The sequence below is a fragment of the Anolis carolinensis genome, chromosome 1, assembly GCF_035594765.1.
Source record: "Anolis carolinensis isolate JA03-04 chromosome 1, rAnoCar3.1.pri, whole genome shotgun sequence".
Lineage (NCBI taxonomy): Eukaryota > Metazoa > Chordata > Lepidosauria > Squamata > Dactyloidae > Anolis > Anolis carolinensis.
Genome location: NC_085841.1, coordinates 223,855,243 through 223,877,921, shown reverse-complemented (window position 1 = coordinate 223,877,921; position 22,679 = coordinate 223,855,243). Strand labels below are relative to the sequence as shown.

At 37.9% G+C, this 22,679-nt stretch overlaps 1 protein-coding gene across 43 annotated transcripts in view; it reads right to left on the bottom strand.

Annotated features, from left to right (window-relative positions):
• Positions 1-22,679, bottom strand: part of neb (nebulin) — a 229,122-nt gene that overhangs the window by 148,288 nt on the left and 58,155 nt on the right. For all 43 annotated transcript variants that reach the window (XM_062965858.1, XM_062965887.1, XM_062965945.1 and 40 more), the window contains 15 exons: positions 21,455-21,562; positions 19,984-20,295; positions 17,428-17,634; positions 17,121-17,225; positions 15,599-15,706; positions 13,514-13,825; positions 11,236-11,442; positions 9,201-9,305; positions 8,947-9,054; positions 7,235-7,546; positions 4,425-4,631; positions 3,524-3,628; positions 2,433-2,540; positions 1,034-1,345; positions 699-905 (listed from right to left, as the gene is read on the bottom strand). In XM_062965858.1, the coding sequence (XP_062821928.1) occupies positions 699-905; positions 1,034-1,345; positions 2,433-2,540; positions 3,524-3,628; positions 4,425-4,631; positions 7,235-7,546; positions 8,947-9,054; positions 9,201-9,305; positions 11,236-11,442; positions 13,514-13,825; positions 15,599-15,706; positions 17,121-17,225; positions 17,428-17,634; positions 19,984-20,295; positions 21,455-21,562 (2,823 nt within the window). The remainder of the gene's footprint in view (positions 1-698; positions 906-1,033; positions 1,346-2,432; positions 2,541-3,523; positions 3,629-4,424; positions 4,632-7,234; positions 7,547-8,946; positions 9,055-9,200; positions 9,306-11,235; positions 11,443-13,513; positions 13,826-15,598; positions 15,707-17,120; positions 17,226-17,427; positions 17,635-19,983; positions 20,296-21,454; positions 21,563-22,679) is intronic.

Here is a 22,679-nt window from a genome sequence, read left to right as displayed (position 1 = left end):
GTGTTTAGGAAGAACCTGAAAACTTGGCTCTTCACACAGGCTTTTGAATAAGTACCGCCCACTTGAATGTTAAATTCTCGTACTAACAGTTACATCTGATCGGTTGCATCTGCATGGTTAATTTCTTGATATAGCCTCAGGGTTCAACTCACATTTTTGGGTTCTCCCCCATGATCTTATAGCACTTTTAACTTCTTCCATGTTTACAAGTCTCACTTAGTGCACTTTTGACCAGCCCATTCTTATGTTTTTATTGCTGCGTTTTAACTTTATCTTATTAATGGTTGTGATTTTATTGTATGTCTTTAATTTTCATTTGCGTGTTTTTGGTATTTGAGGTTATTGTATGTTCGTTTTGTATTTATAAGCCGCCCCAAGTCCCCGCGGGGAGATGAAGGCAGGGTATAAGAATAAAATTATTATTATTATTATTTACTTCAAAATAAGATATGTGCAGTCTGCATAGGAATTTGTTTATAGGTTTGTTTGTTTTTTCAACTATAGTCCAGCCCTTCAACTGTCTGAGGGACCGTGAACTAGCCCCCTGTTTAAAAAGTTTGGGGACCCCTGATCTATACTGTCCTACTTCTGTAGGTTTTCTGAAAAATGTTTGTTTAAATAACTCAATGCAAAGAATGTAAGGTTTGGGATATCCATAAGGTGGATTATTTTCATACTTAATGACTATGTCTGTTCACCTTATTCATAATGCCAGCATTGTGCTTTGCAAGTTCCATATCCATCGAATCAGTCATTTTCTTAAAAGGGAAACGACTTGGGTGCTGGCGGTACTTTGTATCGCTTGCAATTTCAGTGGATTTCTTTGACTTTTCAATTTCCAATGATCCTGCAGGGCTCCAACCAAGTCCTTTGTACCATTCATTATAATCTTGCTTGTATTCGTGCTGCAAGAGGTGAAGAAGAAAATCCAATTGCAGTTGAAGAGCTCTGAACAATAGAACAAAGCATCTGCTTAAGCAGGTCTATACAGCAGCTATGGATTGGTCATTAGAAACAAAACACAGTGTCTTACCTCACTTTGAATCCGATTCATGTTTCTGGCCAATTCTACATGCAAAGCATCTGGCAGGAGTATGTATTTGTGTATAAGTCTTTTGTAGTTGGTGTTGGTGATATTTGCTTGTGCTTCTTTAGCAGCCATGACGCTGAAAGTGTCAGCAGGCGTGTTGTATCTGGTCTTGCTGGTTTCGTAAGCTTTCTTGTATTCCCGGTCCGATTGCATCTTAGCAACTTGCATATAATGGACAAGCTTTGGATCATCCTGAAGGCTGCGGAAGCCAACAAGTTTACCCTTGTCCTTTTCATAACCTAGTTTGTATTTGTACTGCAAGGAAAACAGGAACATCAGGTGGACAATATAATTTCAGGAATACTATAAATCAGTCCGAATAAAAGTACATACATGTTGGGATGCAGTAACGATTTTAGAAAAGATTAAACGGATTGGATCCAAATGTTTGTAGCGGACAACAGTGTACAGAAGATATCTATGTCAAGGAGGTTCAGGGTTTTGTCACAACTTTAAAGTTGAGAATCTTATGCCCCAAACAGATTTGGTGTCAGATGCTTCAAAATTAAACCTGGAGCAGATTGCCTGTCCTACTTTGATATGGGAGCCATAAAAGCAATGTCTTATGAGGCAATTCAGATTATGTTTTGGGGTAAGAACAGAGCACTGGCATCCATTTTGCTTGTCTGGGTCCTGTGCCTTCTTCCTGGAGCCCCTTGAACTAGGAAAGACTTTACTTTAACCACTCATAATGCCACCCCATGAATTGAAAGTTGTTGTACTACTATCAGAGGCAGATGGGCTTCCCTCACATGGTCCGAATAACCCAGATGGTAATTTTTAACTAAATCAGTTGCCCTACAGGACCATCATAGGCCATCCCAAAAAATCTGGTATTAGGTTAGATTTGCAGGCTCACTGATCAACAGGCAAGTTGGTCAATGTCTAGATCCAAAACCATGTGTGTACCAATCCTATCAATCACTGTAATCAATTGTGTTCTATTTTTTCCATTTAATTGTGTCTGTCTAGCCTGTGGTTTACCGTGTGGAGCAGATCTTATCCCAGAACATGCAAATATAAGGAGACATCCAGCTGCAACTTTCATTTACTCAAGGGAAAGAGAGAAAATGTCACCTCCTTACCACCTCACATACTTTCCTGGAATATGGGCCTTACAAGAATACAAAAGGCCCACAAGGAGAAGAAAGAATTATGTTTATACCTTTGCATTAGAGGGTTCTGGAACTATTACGTTAATGAGCAGGACTCTGCTCACAATTTCACATCCAAGACAATGCATCAAATTGAAATTAACCATGAAACAGGTTTTAATAACCAAGTATTAGTGCAATCATCTGCACATCTTGCTTTTAACTCCCAAGCAGTCTGAAAAACTTACATCACTGACAATGTCTCGTGAGGCTTTTGCAGCTTGGATGGGGATTGCATCCGCCCTGATATCACATCCCTTCTTCTTTGCTTCTTCCAATGAAAGTGTATACATTTTCTATATATAGAAAGGCAAATTTCAAAGAAGGAAGAGGAGGAAGAGGAGGAGGAGGAGATTAAATACAATTGCAAATAATTGTACTGTATATGATCACTTAGGAATTCTTTGACATTAATTATTTATCAATAGTAATCAGTAGTAGAATCAAGACAACTGATTTGGGATGGGTGAGCGTTCAATGTAGCTTAGATGCATAGAGCATGCTTGGAGCAAAGGCCATTTTAATCTGCTGCTATTGTTTTTTTACTACTATTACTACTACTACTACTATTATTATCATTATTATTAATTACTGGTGTGATTCTTCTTTTGATGTTATTTGATTGCATAGTCTAAGCTGCCAATTGCAACTTATTCTCTTGAAATTCCCTAGAGACCATTACAGATTGGTAAACACTTTGTCACTTCATTTTCTGCCGTCCACAGCTGGAGTTCTCTGGTGCATCATGGTTTTGAGACTACACTTGGATGATCATATCAGCCTAGGAAACTGTATTTATTTAGTTAATTAGATAGCTACTAGATGTAACTAGCTACTAGACACAGTGGGTATGTATATTCTTTCTGGAACCAAAGGCATTCTTGCATATATCAGTTTACAGGGAGCACAATCACACTACTGCATGCTTTTTTCCGCTCCTCATAGGCATCCAAAGACATTGGCATAGTTGCTCATTATAGGAATAGAATGTTGAACTAAATAAATCTTTGGAATTATCCAGCAGGAATTTTCTTGATTTCTTATGGATATTAATAGAACTTAATTATGAATATAATCTCACAACCATATTCCAAGACAATAGTTTAGTGTGCTAATTAATAAAATTACATCCCCCCCCCTCCCACACACACACATGCATACAACACGTTTACTTAAGCCTTTATGATGTAGAAACAGGAAGGTCTTGCCAAACAATTAAATAGAAGATACAATATTTTCCTCCAATACTTAGAGATATCAAAAATGCCCTTATGCTTACATTGCTGATGTTAAATGCATTGGCTTTTGCCAAAAGAATCTCAGGAGTGTCTGGCGTGATGTGAATGTTAATCTTGTCTGCTTCCCAATTCTTTTTGTAAAGGTGCTGAAAGGATATAAGTCAAACATATATCAACCTCTATCCAAAGGAAATAAACTTTCAACAAATAATGCATTTGCCAGTTTTCTTTAAGAAAGCAAGAATCAGATATATAGTCCATACATTTGACATTCCTTTATATGAATGTATTACTGCATTTCCAAAATTAATTTGTAAAAAAATGTTATCTATAATATAATTTATCCAAATTTTCCCAATTAAAAATTATCAGTGGATTCCTCTCATGAGAAAAGGGTTTTCTTTACTGACTGCAGTGCAAGAGAATTAGTAAAAATAAAATAAAAATAAAAAGCAGTACCCATAATAAATTTCAAGTTTCTAAAAAATAATTTAGATAGATAGATAGATAGATAGATAGATAGATAGATAGATAGATAGATGATAGATAGATAACTTGGCCCAATTTGGGGCTAAACATAAAAAGATGAGTTAATTTCTCTAAGTTCTTTCCACTACTTTAGATTATGGCAGTCATAAGCTATCTTAGGATGCATCTGCACTGTAAAATTAATGCAGTTTGATGTCACTGGAACTGTCATGGCTCAATGTTATGAAAACCTGGGAGTTGTAGTTTGGTGATGCACTAACGTTCTTTGGCAGAGATGGCAAAATACTTTTTTTCTACAGCTTAGATGCATTCTTATTTTAACCATCCTTAGTTTAACCAATATGAATAGCCAATTTTGTTTCAATCCCAACACATATGCTAATACGACTTCTTGGTCTTCCATGTGATTCTTTTGTTCTTGGCATTACAATGTTATGGTAATTATCTTCTTACCTCGTCCATAATTTTTGCATTACTTGTAGCCAAGACCATGGGCATGGAATCCATCAGAATAGAATACTTCAGTTTGTCTGGATGTTGCCTGTACTTCTTCTCACTGACAATCTCCATGGCCTTCCTGTTCTTCTCGGCTTCTAAAGAGCCTAAGGGAACCCATCCAACTCCCTTCATGAATTCATCATAGTCTGCTTTGTACTGATTCTGGAGGGAGGAGGATGAAATAAACCAGATGAGAACTGTTAGGGAAGCTCCTCTTATTTAATGTAAGTATTGATTGGCAAATGTTTTACACACTCTATCAGCAGGACAGAATGAGAGAAGATAATCTACTAAATTCTGTGATACTTTACTTTGAACTGATCAAATTCATCTTTTGGTGAATAGCCATTGACTAGTTACACTGGAATCCTACCCTCATTTTGCTGTTATTGTGCAGTCACACAGTTTCCGTTTTCTTGTAAGACCTTATTTATTTATTTATTAAACTTGTATATCACTACTCCCAGTTTGGCTCGGATCGGTTTACAGAAATAGATTAAAACAATACACTTAACTATAAAATAACAATAAAAACAATAAAAACAACAATAAAAGCAACAATAAAAACAGACATAGCCCCGGGTTTTTCACCCATTGAAAGCTTGTCGGAAGAGCAAGGTTTTGCAGGCTTTCCAAAAGGCAAGTAGGTCTTGGGTGGTTCGAGTTTCAACTGGCAAGGCATTCCATAATTGAGGGGCTACAATTGAGAAGGCTCTCTGCCTAGTAGAGGACAAATGATAAGTCTGTATGTTAAATTTTGGTCTTCGGACTGAAGTAATCTCTGGGGTTGGTAGGGGGATAAGCAGGCCCTCAGGTACGCTGGCCCCAGACCATGTAAGGCCTTGAAAGTTAGTACCAGTATCTTGAAAGTAATCCTTCTTGTGCTTCACAAAATTGGGAGTACAGTGGAAGGAAATTATCACATGACAGAGAGTGGTAGAACATTGCTGGTTTCTGGTTTTACTATTAATGAAAAGAGACAACCCAATCACGATTTAACACAACTATGGGAGCGACACAACATCCATAAAGCCCTAAATGGTTTGGGACTGATCTATCTTCATGACCACATCTTTCCCTACGAACCTGTGCGATCTCTTAGATCCTCTGAGGAGGCCCTTCTCTCGCTTCCTCCCCCTTCGCAAATGCGGTTGGTGGGGAAGCGGGAGAGGGCCTTCTCTGTGGTGGCTCCCCGGCTCTGGAATTCCCTCCCCAGGGAGATTAGGTTAGCACCGTCCTCGCCATCTTTCGGAAACAGCTAAAAACATGGATGTTTGGTTGTGTATTCGATTAAACAATTCTGTTATAATTCTGGTCCTTATCTATATTGAAATTTGCTTGGTCACTTTATAGCTGATTTCCACCTAGAATTCATCTTTCCCTTTTGTGTGCCTTTCATGTACGTCCTATCTGATATAGACACTTTTACCAGTTTGGTTGTTGCCCATTCATGTCCTATTGGACCTTTTACTGGCGTGTGATGACTGTTAATTACGAGGGCTATCCAGAAAATATGTTATGTTTTGGAATTAAAATTAATGAAGTATAGGATAAAATATTTATTATATGCAGTTAAAAGCCATACTTCAATAGTACCTTTAAACATAGTCCCTATTCAAAATTAGGCCCTTTTCAGAACTATTAATGAGTTTACAAACTTCCTACCCTCTGCAGTTTTCCCGCCGCGTCCAGAAACTCAGCCAGCTGAAGAATGAATGCAGGAGGGAGGAGCAAACAAATCACCCACTCTCGCTTCTTTTCAAGCAGCCAGAATTGGCCAGGACTGTGGCTGCTTCTCCTCAGAAGGAGAGGTAAACCCGCGTGTGGAGAAAAGCGGTATAGCCTCCGAGGAGAAGCAGCCACAGTCCTGGCCGATTCTGGCTGCTTGAAAAGAAGCGAGAGCGGGTGATTTGTTTGCTCCTCCCTCCTGCATTCATTCTTCAGCTGGCTGAGTTTCTGGACGCGGCGGGAAACTGCAGAGGGTAGGAAGTTTGTAAACTCATAGTTCTGAAAAGGGCCTAATTTTGAATGGGGACTATGTTTAAAGGTACTATTGAAGTATAGCTTTTAACTGCATATAATAAATATTTTATCCTATACTTCGTTAATTTTTAATTCCAAAACGTAACATATTTTCTGGATAGCCCTCGTATTTTGTATTTTTAATGATATTTTTAAATCACAACCTGTTTACATTGTTTTTATTATGATGTTGCTGTATAATTGATGACTCTATGATGTCATAGAGTATTGATTGGGCCTGGTCCCCATGTGAGCCGCTCCGAGTCCCCATTGGGGGAGATGGAGGCGGCATACAAAAATAAAGTTATTATTATTATTTATTATTATTGTGTGGTAATTCCCATCCAAAGATTTTTTTACCCTGCCAGAATTGCAATTTATCAGCCTCAAGTAATCAAAGCCTTGAGTTCACTTGTTGTGCAGAGGCTCATCACTTCTTTACTTGGCCAGCTAAAAGTAAGAGAAAAGGCTGCATATGTTCTTACAAAACAAATGGCAGTAGCAGAACCCCACGTGCAGCCATTTTAATACTAGCCAATAGGATTCCAACAAAATCCCCCTTCTCCAAAAGAAAAAAGTTCTTCTTGGCAATAAAGGCTGCATATTATTAGTCTGTTGTCTCTACCACCAACAAATAGGCAAAATACCTTCTTACTCTTTTAAGAATGATTGCTTTGGAAACAGTATATATGAGTTTGAAGAACCAGTTATTCAAAGACTTTTTAGATTTTTATTTTACTTACATCACTCTGTATCTGCATCATGTTTTTGGCCAAAACAAGATTCATCGAATCTGGCAAAACATTGTAAGTATGGATAATGTTCCTGTAGTTTATATCAGTAGCCACTTCTTGTCCTTTCTTGGCAGCGATTACACTGAACATGTCAACTGGGGTGTGGAACCTGGTCTTTGACTTCTCATAGTCCTTTTTGTATTCACGCTCTGATTGCATCTTAGCAACTTGCATGAAGTGCACCAGCTTAGGGTCATCTTCTAGGCTACGGAATCCAATGTGTTTTCCTTTTGATTGCTCAAAGGCCAGTTTGTATTTGTACTATAAGAGAGAGGGAAAGAGGGATAGATTTCATTAGATAATTATTTACAGTTCATGCAAGCTGTTCTTTATGTCCACTAGAAGTGTGTTTTTTTAAAAAAAAAAATCAAACTGAAAGGGTTAGGGACCACTCTTTTACAAAGGTGATCAGAAGAATGGAATGTGAAATTCCAAAACATTTCTTTACCCTTGTGCCTATCAAACAAAATATACGAGAAACCATAAACTCCAGGAACTTGTATAGATTTCAACAACAATCCAACACAGAAGCCTGAATTGTTAGCCATTTGGATGGACTAAAAATAGTGAATTGCCAAGTTCCCGTTTATTTAATTCTTCTAGTGTAATTGGAAAGACAGTTGACACTGTCACCTTTGTTTCCGGGAGAAGTGAGGAGGTAGTGGCCAGGACACGCATGGCAACTTCCAGAATTCCTTTGCAAGTGGGAGATGGCCCACACAAAATCATGTGGAGACTCCAGGCAGCATTGGTCAAAAAGTCTGCCAGAGCAGGTAAGGTTTTAAATATTTGGTTCAGATGAAGTAACAGATAGTCCAAGGGGAATTTCAGCCCTCCCTCCTCTCCCTGTATTTATCGGATTGATCGTATTGACTGGGGGTTTGGCAGTTGACATGAGTCAGGGATCCGGTCATTCACCAGTGAAAGCCCGAACTGGAAATGAATAAGGGTTCCCGGGGGGGGGGGGACACTCTGGCCAACAGATGTGGTATAACCAGATACACCCAAGCAGGGTAGTCACACCACATCACAAAGTAGTAAGTCTGAGACAGGTTGAGGCTAGGGTGTCCTAGCAGCTGTCTCAAGACCAGATTATCTCAACAGCAAAATGGACCATTGGGGAGGAGGGATCGTTTATCATTTGGGTGCCAACTTGACAAACTGTAGCCAAATAAAGTTGTGACCTGTTTTATTACCCTGCATGATGTTAGCTGTGGTTACTTGGGGTATCTAGAAGAAGGCTGATGACATCTCCAACTACTCGGGAGCTGACAACTGGATTTAGAATGGAGTAAACTGAAATTAAGCCCTTTGAAATTAGTATAAGCATTTAATTCACATGTTGGATTGTGGCCATGATAGGATTTGCCACTGGATGACTTGCCAGTTGTCTCCTCATCGAGAGTGAGGTATATAGCAGTCTATCATTTTCATTATGACCAGTGAATTAACTCTAGTATTATTTACTGGTAGATGTCTAAATGACATTTGTGAAAGAAAGAGTATAATATGAAATATGTCTCAGATGTGTCAAACTGTACCTAATATTCAGAGAACACAAGCAATCTAAATACTATGGATGAACGGTAATTGAGAATGTTCATTTTAGATATAGATTAGTGTATATGTTCTTCGTGAATGCCATATAAAATAATACGTACATCACTTGCAATATCCCTGGAAGCTCTGGCAGCTTTTATTGAGATAGCATCTGGCCTCAGATCATAACCTTTCTTCTTATCCTCTTCCCAGCCAGACCTGTATAGTTTCTGTTCCAAAACAGGGCAGAAGTACAGGAGAGATTGTTAAAAACAAAACCATAACTGTGTTTTCAAAATTTAGTCTAAAAATGTCATGATCTTAAGATGTATATTTGGGGCTCATATTAAATATTCTTTGCCATTTGAAACCTTACATTGCTCATGGTGACTTGGTTGGCTTTGGACAGGAGTATTTCTGGTGTGTCGGGCATCACATGAATATCAGTTTTGTCTTTGTTCCATTTTTCAATATACAGTCTCTGCAATTAAAAAAGGGAGTTTTATTTAAAGATGCAGCTATTTACATTATCATTTGTATGTTGCAAATTATTTAGTTATTTGTTCTGCTATCAATTTTCATAAACACTTTCAAACAAGCCCATCCCAGAAACAAAAAGGAGCACCAAAAATTGTGACAGATCACATTCTGGATACATTACTATACAAAACATAACTAAATCTCATTTTAACTGTGACATTTTCTAACTAACCGCAAGAATGTGTTCTATTCCACATACTAATGATGCAACATTTTCTTGAATTCTTAAATATTCACAAAGACATGTCTAATTACTTGCTTTACAATAACACAAATGGTGGGGGAAAGTATTGTGGCCCTAAAGGATTAAATAATTTATCCCAATAAAGAACTGTATCCCCTTTCCCAAATTCAGTTACACTGTAATTCATGAAAGCTTACAATGAAAAAAAAATGGTTAACCTTTAAGGTTCCATAAGATTAATTTTTATAATGTACTAAAGCAAACTAACATAGCTCTGAAAAGCACTACAATGAAGTATGGGTTAGAACGGGGCAAATTTATACATATCTAATCCCTACATATATGAAATCTTTGATGCTAGCAATTTTGTTCTGTTTTGTTTTTTGACCACATAACAGTGTATAACCAATGTAATATTATCAGCTTGGTGGCTAAAGAGTACCACATTCCCCAGAAGTCAACATATTTCCTCCTTTTCAAAGGACATTTAATGTCACTCTTCCTTTAAATTACAATATATCTGGTTTTCCCCCTGCTTTAAACTTGTAATAATCCTGAGAACATAAACCTATGTGCAGCCTAACCAGACACATCCAAGGGCCCAGTTAATAAAATATCCTGTTTCTCACAGTGTCCAGTCAGATGTTTCCAGAAAGCCAAGATGTAGAATCTGAAGTCAATAATCTTTCCCATACCATTAACATACTGTGTCCTTTAATGCTAAACCATAATGGCTAATAGAATTCAATTGATCCATCCTCTATGAATTTCCTCTTTATAGCCTTCTGAGCTACAGGTCATAACGGTATCTTCTGACAGCAAAGTTTATAGATAAGGAAGTCATAAAGCAATACTTTTTGTACGTGTGATCTACTGTCCTTCAGTTTCACTGCGTGCTTTATAAAATATGAGACATTTCTTTGATTAAATTGATCGATTAAACAAATAAGTAGCCTATTCACTTTTACATGAACCACTTAAAAAAGGTAAAGGTAAAGGTTTCCCCTGACATTAAGTCTAGTCGTGTCGGACTCTGGGGGTTGGTGCTCATCTCTCTGTAGACACCTCCAAGGTCATGTGGCTGGCATGACCGCATAATGTTTGGAGCCAGTGCTTTAATTTTCCACCATGCTCTAAAAGAATGACACACTATATTATCCAGAACATTTTGGGTAATTGTGTTGATAGATGTAAATGCTACCAGTAAAGTCCAATATTAGCAGAGTACTTTAAGGTAAAGGTTTCCCCTGACGTTAAGTCCAGTCGTGTCCGACTCTGGGGGTTGGTGCTCATCTCCATTTCTAGGCCAAAGAGCCGGCATTGTCCATAGACACCTCCAAGGTCATGTGGCCAGCATAACTGCATGGAGCGCTGTTACCTTCCCGCTGGAGCGGTACCTATTGAGCTACTCACATTTGCATGTTTTCGAACTGCTAGGTTGGCAAAAGCTGGGGCTAAGAGCAGAAGCTCACCCCACTCCCCAAATTCGTACTGACCTTTCGGTTGGCAAGTTCAGCAGCTCAGCGGTTTAACCCACTGCGCCACCAGGGGCTCCCATGAACCATTTGGATAAGTTAAAGTTATACTTCCAGTCACTGCTGTCCTCTAGTGACTTCAGATAAATAAAGCACATCTTGATGCTGATCCTCAGCTCTAAAAGAAAGCTCTGAAATTTTGTTCTTTTTACCTTATTCATGGTTTGGGCATTTTGCTTGGCAAGCACCTGCTCCATCGCATTCATGTCAATGGTGTATTTCAGCTTGTCTGGGTGCTGGCGATAGTTCTTCTCATTTAGAATGTTAGTGGCGTTCTTTGCCTTTTCAACCTCAAGAGATTGAATTGGCACCCAGCCGACTCCTCTCAGCCAGTTATTGAAATCAGTTTTATAAAGATTCTACAAACAAAGCAAATAAAGACATTCAATGTGACTCAAATTATAGTCACCCCTCCACATCTGCAAGTTTGACTTTTGAGGATTTGATCATTCATGCTTTTGATTAAAATGTCATATCTAGGAATCTCTATATCCTGAAGTGAAACTGCATGATCAACTTCCTTCAGAAGTTGGTCACAGAGCCATGTCAGATAACTTAGAGATTTTAGAGAGGTGTTCTCTCGGGTAAAAAAATATATACTGTATTTCATTTGCAGCTTTTCACTTTCAGTGGAGTCCTGTCTCTCTAATCCCAGTTAACGTGGAGAGATGACTGTAAGGTTTCACCCTTCATATCATTCCCAAAGCAATAACATATTTCCAATTGCATCAAAGTAGATTAAAAACACAGAAGTCACTCTATAGCCTGTTCCATAATGATTAAATCCAGACCACTGAAATATAAAACCATTGCTGGGTATTCAAAACCTCTGTCTTCAAGCCAAAAGAAACTCTGCCCACAGCCAAGCCTTACATCTTTTTTGAAAAAGGGAAACATTATAATTGAACTGGTTTATGGTTCTGAAAGTGTGGAGTAATTCTTTATTTTATAGAATAGGATAGCCAATTTCCTGTGTTTATGACAACCATTTTGAAGTAGTAAATTCAATAGTGAATCCAACAAAAGCTCTTTCCATAAATGAAAGTAGTAAAAGCCCCATCCATTGCTAGTAGGCTTTTCTCCAGCTGAGATTTTCTGCTATTAACCAGTAACTGATATCTAGCAAAACCCTCGATTGGACAGAAGGGCTCTTTCTATTTGCCCTGCCATTGATTCCTTCTTAAACACACCCTCCTCATCACACACACACACACAAAAAACTTCTCCAAGAGGCTTGAAAACTTGTCCACTTCTTTGAGCCAATTTCCCCCAAAGAAAGTGTCCACTGGTGAAAAGAATAGCTGCATCCAACTAATGGTTTTGCTTGTGAAAATTGTGAACACATGGTTAAATGAAGGAAACAAAGTCAATCATATTGTTCTATTTAGACATTTGGAAATGTGAGTCTGTCTCTTTAGTTCCACCCTTTTTGGAAGCATATTAATTTCCACAGATTAACGGTAGACTGTGAGACAAACCATTTCCAGTTACACTTGGGCATCATTATACTTCAAGGCCCCCATTAATCCTAATAGAAATCCTGAAGGTAGATAGTTTGAAATGGAATCCTAGGTATTTATCCTTCCAGAGACCTCCCCAAGGCCTCAGCCACTGCATTAGCAATGGAAAATGTGTGGCCATTGGATTGCAATTCCTTTAACCCTACATAACTAGCTGTGCTCACTTAGGTTAGTGAGAATTCCAATTTAATAAAAGGAGAACCACGTGTTCTTCACTCCTGCTCTACACTTCAGTGCTTACAGCAGGCATAGGAAAGTGGGCTACTTGTAGGACTGTTTTGTGGCCCTGAAGCCCGAGAAATCCCCAAGCCCTGGCCCTGAATTATAAAAACAGTAGAGTCTCACTTATCCAAGCTAAACGGGCAGAACCTTGGACAAGCAAATAGCTTGGACAATAAGGACGGATTAGGGAAAAGCCTATTAAACATCAAATTAGGTTATGATTTTACAAATTAAGCACCAAAACATCATGTTATACAACAAATTTGACAGAAAAAGTAGTTCAATGCGCAGTAATGTTATGTTGTAATTACTGTATTTACGAATTTAGCACCAAAATATCATGATATATTGAAAACATTGACTACAGAAATGCCGTGGATAATCCAGAACCTTGGATAAGCGAGTCTTGGATAAGTGAGACTCTACTGTAGTTGGATAATAGTTGAGAAACTTATCAAAATATTTAAGCCATAAAAAGTTGTGGTGGTTTGCCTTCCCTTTCCCACCCCTCCCTACACCCCTGCTCCAAATCCTGTAGCTGTATTTCAGCTCAATGGGAAATTCACTTCTTGTATTAGAAGCAACCATGGAGCCCTCAATAAGGGGCATGGATGAATGGCCCCTCTGCAATCTCCACCCCGATCTACAGTTGTAGCCATAAGAGTCTTATCATTGTCCTAATACATACATCACTCTGTATTTGCATCCTGTTCCTGGACAATTCCACACTCATGGCATCAGGCAAAAGGGTGTAATTGTGCAGACGTTGCCTGTAGTTTATATCGGTAACCACTTCTTGGCCTTTCTTTGCAGCCGTCACGCTGAACATGTCCAAAGGAGAATGATACTTAGTCTTGCTGATTTCATAGTCCTTTTTGTATTCACGATCTGACTGCAGTTTAGCCACGTTCATATAATGAACCAATTTAGGATCGTCTTGCAGGCTACGGAAACCAACTTGCTTTCCTTTGTCTTTCTCATACGATTCCTTGTACTTGTACTGCACAAAAATAAATCAAAGTAAAGAAATGTAAACCTATTTGGTTGTGGACAGAAACAATATGCAATATACAATATAGTGGAAAATATAATGCCATCTGATGTTATTGATTCTTCTTGTTGCCTCCAGTCTTCCCACTGCTTTCTGGCTTTTACACTTTTCCCAATTTTTCAAACCTATCTGTCACACTTTTGTTCAATTATTTTTGTTCAACTCCATAAAACTACATTCTCCTCTCTTATGGTTCTCTTATGTCTATTTTGCACTCTCCAGGGCCTCCCAAACCCTAGCCTTTCTTTTTGAACAGTTTTGGAAAGGCTCTTTTCTGCCTTTTTTTTTCATATAGCTTCTTCTCTCAAACCAGTCATCACATCAGTTTGGGAAGAAATAACAAGGACCACAGGGTTTCTATTTTGAGAGAGAAATGATTGAAAATCATGGCCAGTCCCACTCCTGTTCTTGAAAAGGAGTTGACAGCAAAGTGCAGGGACGGTGATACTGTGGTGACTGGTGAAAAAATAAAGTTTTATGGAGTGGTTCATAAGACTTAATGGCTTCTTTTCATTGTTTTTAAGTCTTGCCTAATTACTCACATAATTCTAAATTCATCAAATTTCTCCTCTATAAATGTTATTGTATTCCCAAGAACAGCATACTTTTAAGCACCATCTAATTAACTTCATTTGGATCTCATGTAGATCTGTTGTGTCGGAATGAGAATAATGCCATCTTTCCATTCCCGTTGGACCACATATCCTAGCAACCCTAAGAAGCCTAGCCAATGGTGAGTGATTTCAGCCCACCAACATCTACCGAATGGCTCCTTCTCAAATTTAGAGACAAATATGGTTTTTCTGTTGTCAAAGGCATGATTTATAATCCTTCTGGAGATACAATTTAATAACTGGTGGTCTTTGAACTCTACTTGATGCCTAGTAATTTTCAGTAGCAAAAAATGAACACATTGCTCAAAATTCCATAGAATGTTATATAGTTTTATAATTAGGTTGCAGCAATCTTTCCCCAATTTGGTGTTCTTCAAATGTATAACCAGATATTATAGAGATTATAGGAAAAATAGTCTGACATATCTATTGAGGGTTTGCTATCCAGATAGTTAAAAAAGGTAAAGGTTTCCCCTAACGTTAATTCCAGTCGTGAGGTTGGTGCTCATCTCCATTTCTAAGCCGAAGAGCCAGCGTTGTCCATAAACACCTCCAAGGTCATGTGGCCGGCATGATTGCATGGAGCGCCGTTACCTTCCTGCCAGAGTGGTACCTATTGATCTACGCACATTTGCATGTTTTCGAACTGCAAGGTTGGCAGGAGCTGGGGCTAACAGAGGGCGCTCATTCCACTCCCGGAATTTGAACCTGGGACCTTTTGGTCCGTAAGTTCAGCAGCTCAGCGCTTTAACACACTGTGCCACCAGGGGCCCCCATCCAGATAGAGAAGATCATAATTTCAATATTCACTGCATGAACAGTATCAATATCCCAGGTTGAATTATTTACACACACACACACACACACACACACACACACACACACACACACACACACACACACACACACATATATATATATATATATATATATATATATATATATATATATATATATATATCAACAAGTAGCAATGTTTACAGACCAAAAAAAAAGGCAGAGTTGATAAAGGTTCACCGTTAGCACAAAATTAGATAGGCCCATGGAAAATTTTAACAGAAGGCAACTTCACATATTCAAGAATGCTTAGAAGTGTCTATCTACTTACATCACTAGCAATATTTCGTGAGGCTTTTGCAGCAATTATAGGAATGGCATCTGCCTTGAGATCATATCCTTTGGCAATAATCTTCTTCCAGTCTGCTTTATAACAAGTCTAAAAGAGAGGAAATAATTTCATTAGAATCATAGAGGTTTATAACTGTCAGGTTTCCTCAAGATCATTTAATGTAATCATCACCTGCTCCATACAAGATCTAGAATGTTGAATATAGCTATTACAAACTTGCTCAAAATGTATTAGTCAGCCTCTTATGTGCAGAAAAGGAGAGACCATAACTCTTGCTATATTTGGCAGTATTCTCAATGTGAATATTTTAACAATACAGTGAAAGGAGTTTGGGTTAAGGTTACCTACAGGATTGCCTTCTCCCGTACAATTCGCGCCACACACTAAGATCCTCTGCGGGTGGCTAATGCTGCCATCCAGAATGCTACTGCCAACCTTAACCCAGAAGACCTTTTCATTGGTTGGCCCAAGAGTGTGGAAAGACTTGCCGGAAGAGATCCGACAGCTAAATCAGTTGTCAGAATTTAAGATGCAATTGAAGACCCACCTCTACTGCTAGGCCTATTCAATAAATTTTAACCTGTGAATTTTAATGTTTTATTGATGTGGTCTTGTGTTAAATGTATTTTAATAGTGTTTTAATTTTGTTGAACCCCGCCTCATGCCACAAGGAGTAACAGGTAATAAATTTATTATTGTTGTTGTGTTGTTTTGAGCAACACACACTTGGATCTTTTCCATCATTACAGACCACTAATAACATTTCTGTGTGGAGAAAAAGAAAAGATTGCTAAGAAGTTTTAAGAGTTTCCAGCTTAATGAAATTACAGTAGAGTCTCAGTTATCCAACATCAACGGGCCAGCAGAATGTTGGATAAGTAAATATGTTGGATAATAAGGAGAGATTAAGGAGAAGCCTATTAAACATCAAATTAGGTTATGATTTTACAAAGTAAGCACCAAAACATCATGTTTTACAACAAATTTGACAGAAAAAGTAGTTCAATACGCAGTAATGATATGTAGTAATTACTGTATTTACGAATTTCGCACCAAAATATCATGATATCTTGAAACATTGACTGGGCTGTGGCGCAGGCAGGAGAGCAAGCCAGCTGCAATTAACTGCAATGAATCACTCTGACCAGGAGGTCATGAGTTCGAGGCCGTTCGGAGCCTATGTTTGTTTGTCTTTGTTCTATGTTAAAAGGCATTGAATGTTTGCCTATATGTGTAATGTGATCCGCCCTGAGTCCCCTTCGGGATGAGAAGGGCGGAATATAAATGCTGTAAATAAATAATAAATAATACAAAAATGCATTGGATAATCCAGAACATTGGATAAGTGAGACTCTACTGTAATAATATAGCAAATACTAATGTTTTACGTAACTCCAGAAAGATGAAAAAAACAGAGGCTAATAAAACAAAGAATCTATGCATTTAATAAAGATAAGCACTTCATATCAGTTGATGAAGAAAGAAACTATCAAGTACTCACATCACTTATATTGAGGGCATTCACTTTGGCTTGTATAAATTGGGGTACATCAGGATCCAAGTGATATTTGTGTTTCAATTTTTCACCTGCTTCTTTATAGTTTAGCTAGAAGAAAAATGATATATACAGTAGTTCCATTCAATAGGTGTGAGATACATCGTTTTCCAACAGTAATGTATTACCAGTTGTAGGTTTCCAAGCAATCTATATATATTAATTGCTAAAATTTTAGATTTTATAACATTATATAACATTATTTGCTCATTGTAATTTAAAATAAGGCAGATTCAATTAAACACAAACTTACATCACTCATTTGCTGAGTATTCTTCTGGGCCAAAACCATGGGCATGGAATCTAGCAAGCTTGTGAACTTGAGCTTGTCTGGGTGTTGGCGATATTTAATTTCGCTCACTGCCTCTCCAGCTTTTCTTGCTGTTTCTACATCCAGAGAGCCAAGAGGACTCCAGCCAATTCCTTTGAACCAGCTTTTGTAGTCTTCTTTGTAGATATTCTAAAAAGTAAAAGTCAAAGAAAAAAATCGAAGTCAGAAGGGAAAAACATTCCAGAGGACCAAGAACTTCTAATCTCACTCATTTCCTTCCCTCTAAGAAGATTATATACTCCTGATATACTTCTTGATTCTTGATTGTGATACATAAATGTATTGCAAGATATTCTGTGTAATATGGTCATCCAATCTATACCCATTCTGGGTTTCCTCGCTGCTGGTTGCATATTCTTTTCTTATCACACACAAAATGTGATAAACCAACAAAATGTTTACACACTGGAAAATAGAACCATCTCTTAATGCATCTTGTACCACTAGGAACAGTGGCCACCAATGGCTTCCATCTCCACAGAGTTTCCGTGGAGTGAATGAATCTATTCTGGGCTTTGATCTGAATTTTAAATTAGTGGTCCTAGTTATTTGATGCCACATTTCTTTAACCATTTTCAAGATTATACACATTATTGTTTTTACACATTATTGTATCTCCCCAACCCAAATTTTATCTATTCTTGCAATTATAAATGATTCATTATTTGTTGATGAACTCACAATAGGGATGGAGGAGTATTTAGTCACTGCAAGACTTTTGATTTGTTTGTGTTCTTGAAACACAATAATTCTGTTCAGTATTGAAATCCTGAAATCATATTTTAATACATATTCTGGGCAAAATCTTTCAGATAAAATATATTGAAAATGGTGACTCTTTGAATAAATGTTCTGGTCATAATCAATGAATCACCTTAGTTACAACAACCATAAGTCCTGCAGCCATTTTCAAGAGGACCAGGAAATGAAGTAAACATTTGACATTGCGATCTAGATTTAGATAGTAACAACATTGGCATGAAGGATGGAAGATATGTTTAGTACTCTATTTCGCATGTCGGATACATGTTCCAGGCCAACCATCATAACCATTTGAGGACAAAATATAGATTATGTGTGACATCTGAAATGAGGTCTTTCAAATACTGTAATGACTAATTAATTTGTTTGTATTCCATTTAAAGAAATGTAAAAATCAATAATGTATGGGATGTCAAGACTTGGAATTCTCCTTACATATCAGCCCATTGTTTTATGCAAAGTGTTGCTTTGGATATGAATTCATGTGCTCAAAATTTATTGAGTTTTGTGGGAGATTAGATAAGTATCATGTGGATATAGGTGAGGACATCTCTACCCCACATGGGAACAGTAACAATTATGCTGTTGGGAGTGGAGATCCAAAGACCTCTACAATCTCTATGCTCCTTCTACTTTCTTTGGCAGGGTAAACCAACATAACAGCTACACAATCTGTCCTTTCCTAGAGAGAGGAGAGCCAAAGACTTATACAATCGTTCAAGAGTAAATCATCTTGGAAGATAAATAGGGTCATCCATGGTTAGACAGGAGACCACCAAGGAATTCCAGGTGATATAGGCTATATTTCAGAGGAAGCAACTGTAAAAACCACCTCTGAGAATTCCTTGCCTAACAAAACCCAATGAAGTACATGAATTGTCAGCAGTTGACAAGCAACCTGAAGGCAAATATACACACTCAAGCCATTATCTATATATATAAAAGGGTAATGAAATTTCGGCCTAGGACAAAACAACAAAACGACACATCCCAGAAACACTAAACTTGGCAGCACAGCCCCTCATCCATGCCTCTACGTTCATACAACAAAAAGAAAAGAAAAATAAAGTCCTAATTAGAGGGAGAGGAATAATTGTTTTTATCCAATTGCTGCCAGTTAGAAAGCTAAGCTCCGCCCACTTGGTCTCCTAGCAACCCACTCAGCCCAGGGGACAGGCAGAGTTAGGCCTCACTTAGACCTCTTTCACACTGCCTATAAAATACAGATTATCTGATTTGAACTGGATTATATGGCAGTGTAGACTCAAGGCCCTTCCACACAGCTATAATGGACTTAATGTCAGGGGAAAACCTTTACCCTTTACCTTACCACCAGTTCCTCAATACTTTATTTCCCATACCACCATACTTCGCCACAGCAACGCGTGGCCGGACACAGCTAGGTATAGCTAAAGTAGCCTTCAGCATCCTAGTCCCCTCCAGATAGCGTTGTACTTGAACTTCCAGAATTCATCACTACAAGCCATGTTAGCTGGGATTTATGGGAATCCAAAATAAAGATGAGGGCATAGGTTTGAATGTCTACCTAAAGGATCCTAAACAATGACCAATCTGGCACTATGTTTATAATACTCTGTTAAAAATAATGTGGAAATTTACCCATAGAATTGATAGTTTAAAAGAAACACATTTATTTCAACATCAACTACCATAAATGGTTTTTTGAAGCAGCATCCTGAAAGTCTTAATACTTACATCACTCTGAATTTGATTCATGTTCCTAGCGAGCTGAACACTCATGGCATCTGGCAAGTAAGTATAGTGATGTATCAGGCGCTTGTAGTTGCAATTAGAGGTTACATCCTGGGCTTGCTTGGCAGCTTGGATGCTAACCATCTCCACTGGTGTGTGATAGCACGTTTTGCTCTTCTCATAGTCCTTCTTGTATTCACGCTCAGACTGCATCTTGGCTACATTCATAGAATGGACAAGCTTGGGGTCGTCTTGCAAGCTTCTGAAACCAACATGTTTTCCTCTTGCCTTCTCATAGGCTTCTTTGTATTTGTACTACAATTACAGCAAGCAGAGAGAGAGATGGCTTTTGTTAGTTATTTGTACTTTTTATTTATACACCACTTTTGTCCTGGCCAAGATGGCTTACAAAATGGTAAGTAAAATAAACTAAAATCTGATATTAAAAATTTAAACTTAAGTGAAACAAGTTATCACTAAGACTACATATTTTTTTAAAAAAAATGTAAAAAAAATATGTGTGAAATCATTTTTTAAAATAACTATCTCCCACTGGCAATGCAGTGGGAGAGGAGCAACATCATGTGATCATCCACATGATGTGGCCCGGGGGTCGGGCTGTGGCGCAGGCTGTTGAGCAGCTGCAATAAATCACTCTGATCATGAGGTCATGAGTTCGAGGCCAGCCCGTGGCGGGGTGATCACCCGTCAATTAAAAATAAAAAATAGCCCCTGCTCGTTGCTGACCTAGCAACCCGAAAGATAGTTGCATCTATCAAGTAGGAAATAAGGTACCACTTATAAAAAAAAAAAGTGGGGAGGCAAGTTTAACTAATTTACGACCTGGAATGAGGAAGTGCCGTGAGAGTGGATGATGAAGCAGCTGCTCCCCCCTGTGGCCAGAATTGAACATCCCCTCAGGAGAAGGTTAAATTGCCTCTGCGTCTGTCTATCTCGGTCTCTGTTTAATGTGTTTATGGGCATTGAATGTTTGCCCTATGTGTGTATAATGTGATCCGCCATGAGTCCCCTTCGGGGTGAGAAGGGCAGAATATAAATACTGTAAATAAATAAATAATAAATCCAAAACAAAGACACTATTGTCGTGATATAATTGAGATTTGTATTTTTGTGTTATAATTTATTGTGGTTTTAAAGAACCTTTTCAAATATATTAGTAGTTGCATTGCATCTCAATCCTTGGCAAATGGTGAAATAGAAATCAAACAATTAACTTATTAAAATGAATTATTCACTAATTTAAGAATTGATTCCTTGACAGTGGATGAGCAAGTTGGGGCTCTTAAACCTAAAAGTGCAACAATTGCATGTAGAGAGAAGAAAAGTGCAACAATTGCATGTAGAGAGAAAGACTTCCAAATCTGAATTATTTGCTAACAAAATCTTTGAGATCAATGCTGGTAACTTTTGATAATACAGAGAACTAAAAACACTGAGGAAATATGATACTTACATCACTAGCAATGTTTCTTGAAGCCTTGGCTAGAGTAATTGGAATAGCATCTCCCAATACATTGTGCCCTTTTGCTATTAATTCATTGTAACCAAGTTTATAATAAGTCTGGGATAAAAAAAGGAAGAGTTACTTTTTTAACAAGTGATTTAAGTCATTACTAAAAATTACACAAAACCCTGCATTACACATAATTTAACTTGACAAAGGACCTAGTCACATTAGGATATACTCCACTTCTGATACTGTTTGAGAACTATTTCAAAGGGGTCCCATCACATGGCATTCACCACATCCTGTCAGTAATCCCCCAAAATCGATCTGCAAAACGTCACAGAATTGGAGTATTTGCACATGGCATTCTAATAATTGTATCTGAAATACTACGGAGTTTTCAGCACTGAAACACTGAATCAGTATATATCCCTTCAAGAACAATATGACTTGAAATTCTGGGCATGTCTGGGGGGGAGTCTCATGACTCTGGACTGTTCATGATGGAAGCAGATGCCATTTCTGTTTGTGATATCGAAGGAGAAAGATCTCTGGGATTAAGGAAATCAGGAATTGCCACTTTATCCATATATATATATATATATATATATATATATATATATATATATAAACTAGAATTTGCGCAATATCTTCCTATTTAGTCAACAACTATTACACTTCTTCAGAAGGAGAAGAAAAGCTATCAGAAGCCCCACAGCTGTAATTGATGGTAGATATACAGGCATCCCTCTGGCTCTTCGTTTATGTGTGTGTGGGGCCCCGGAAATTGAGGATTTGCCTCACTATTTGTTTTCCTGCCCTCTGTATTCTGAGCCAAGAACTAAAATTCTGGGACGTATTCTTTATCCCCTCCTAATGAATACGGTGTCAGAAAGGATTTTCTACCTTCTGTCCGACATTAACCCTGCAGTTACTCAAAAGGTGGCCCTTTTTGCCCTGGCTTCTCAGAAAATCTAGGCAAAACTGATCTCCGATGTCGCGGTCAACTATGCTGGGGATGCTTTTAACTAATAGTGGTTTTTTATATCCAAGGTGTTCACTGCTTGGGTTTTAATAATGCTGTACTTACTTGGCTTTATCTTGTTTTTAATTATGTTGGTGCTAATCCATGACATATGTAGTATTTGAAGGGCATATCCTGAGATTGATATTTGCAGCATTTTAATGTTTTAATGATTTATATAGGGTTTTAATGGCATGTTTTATATTG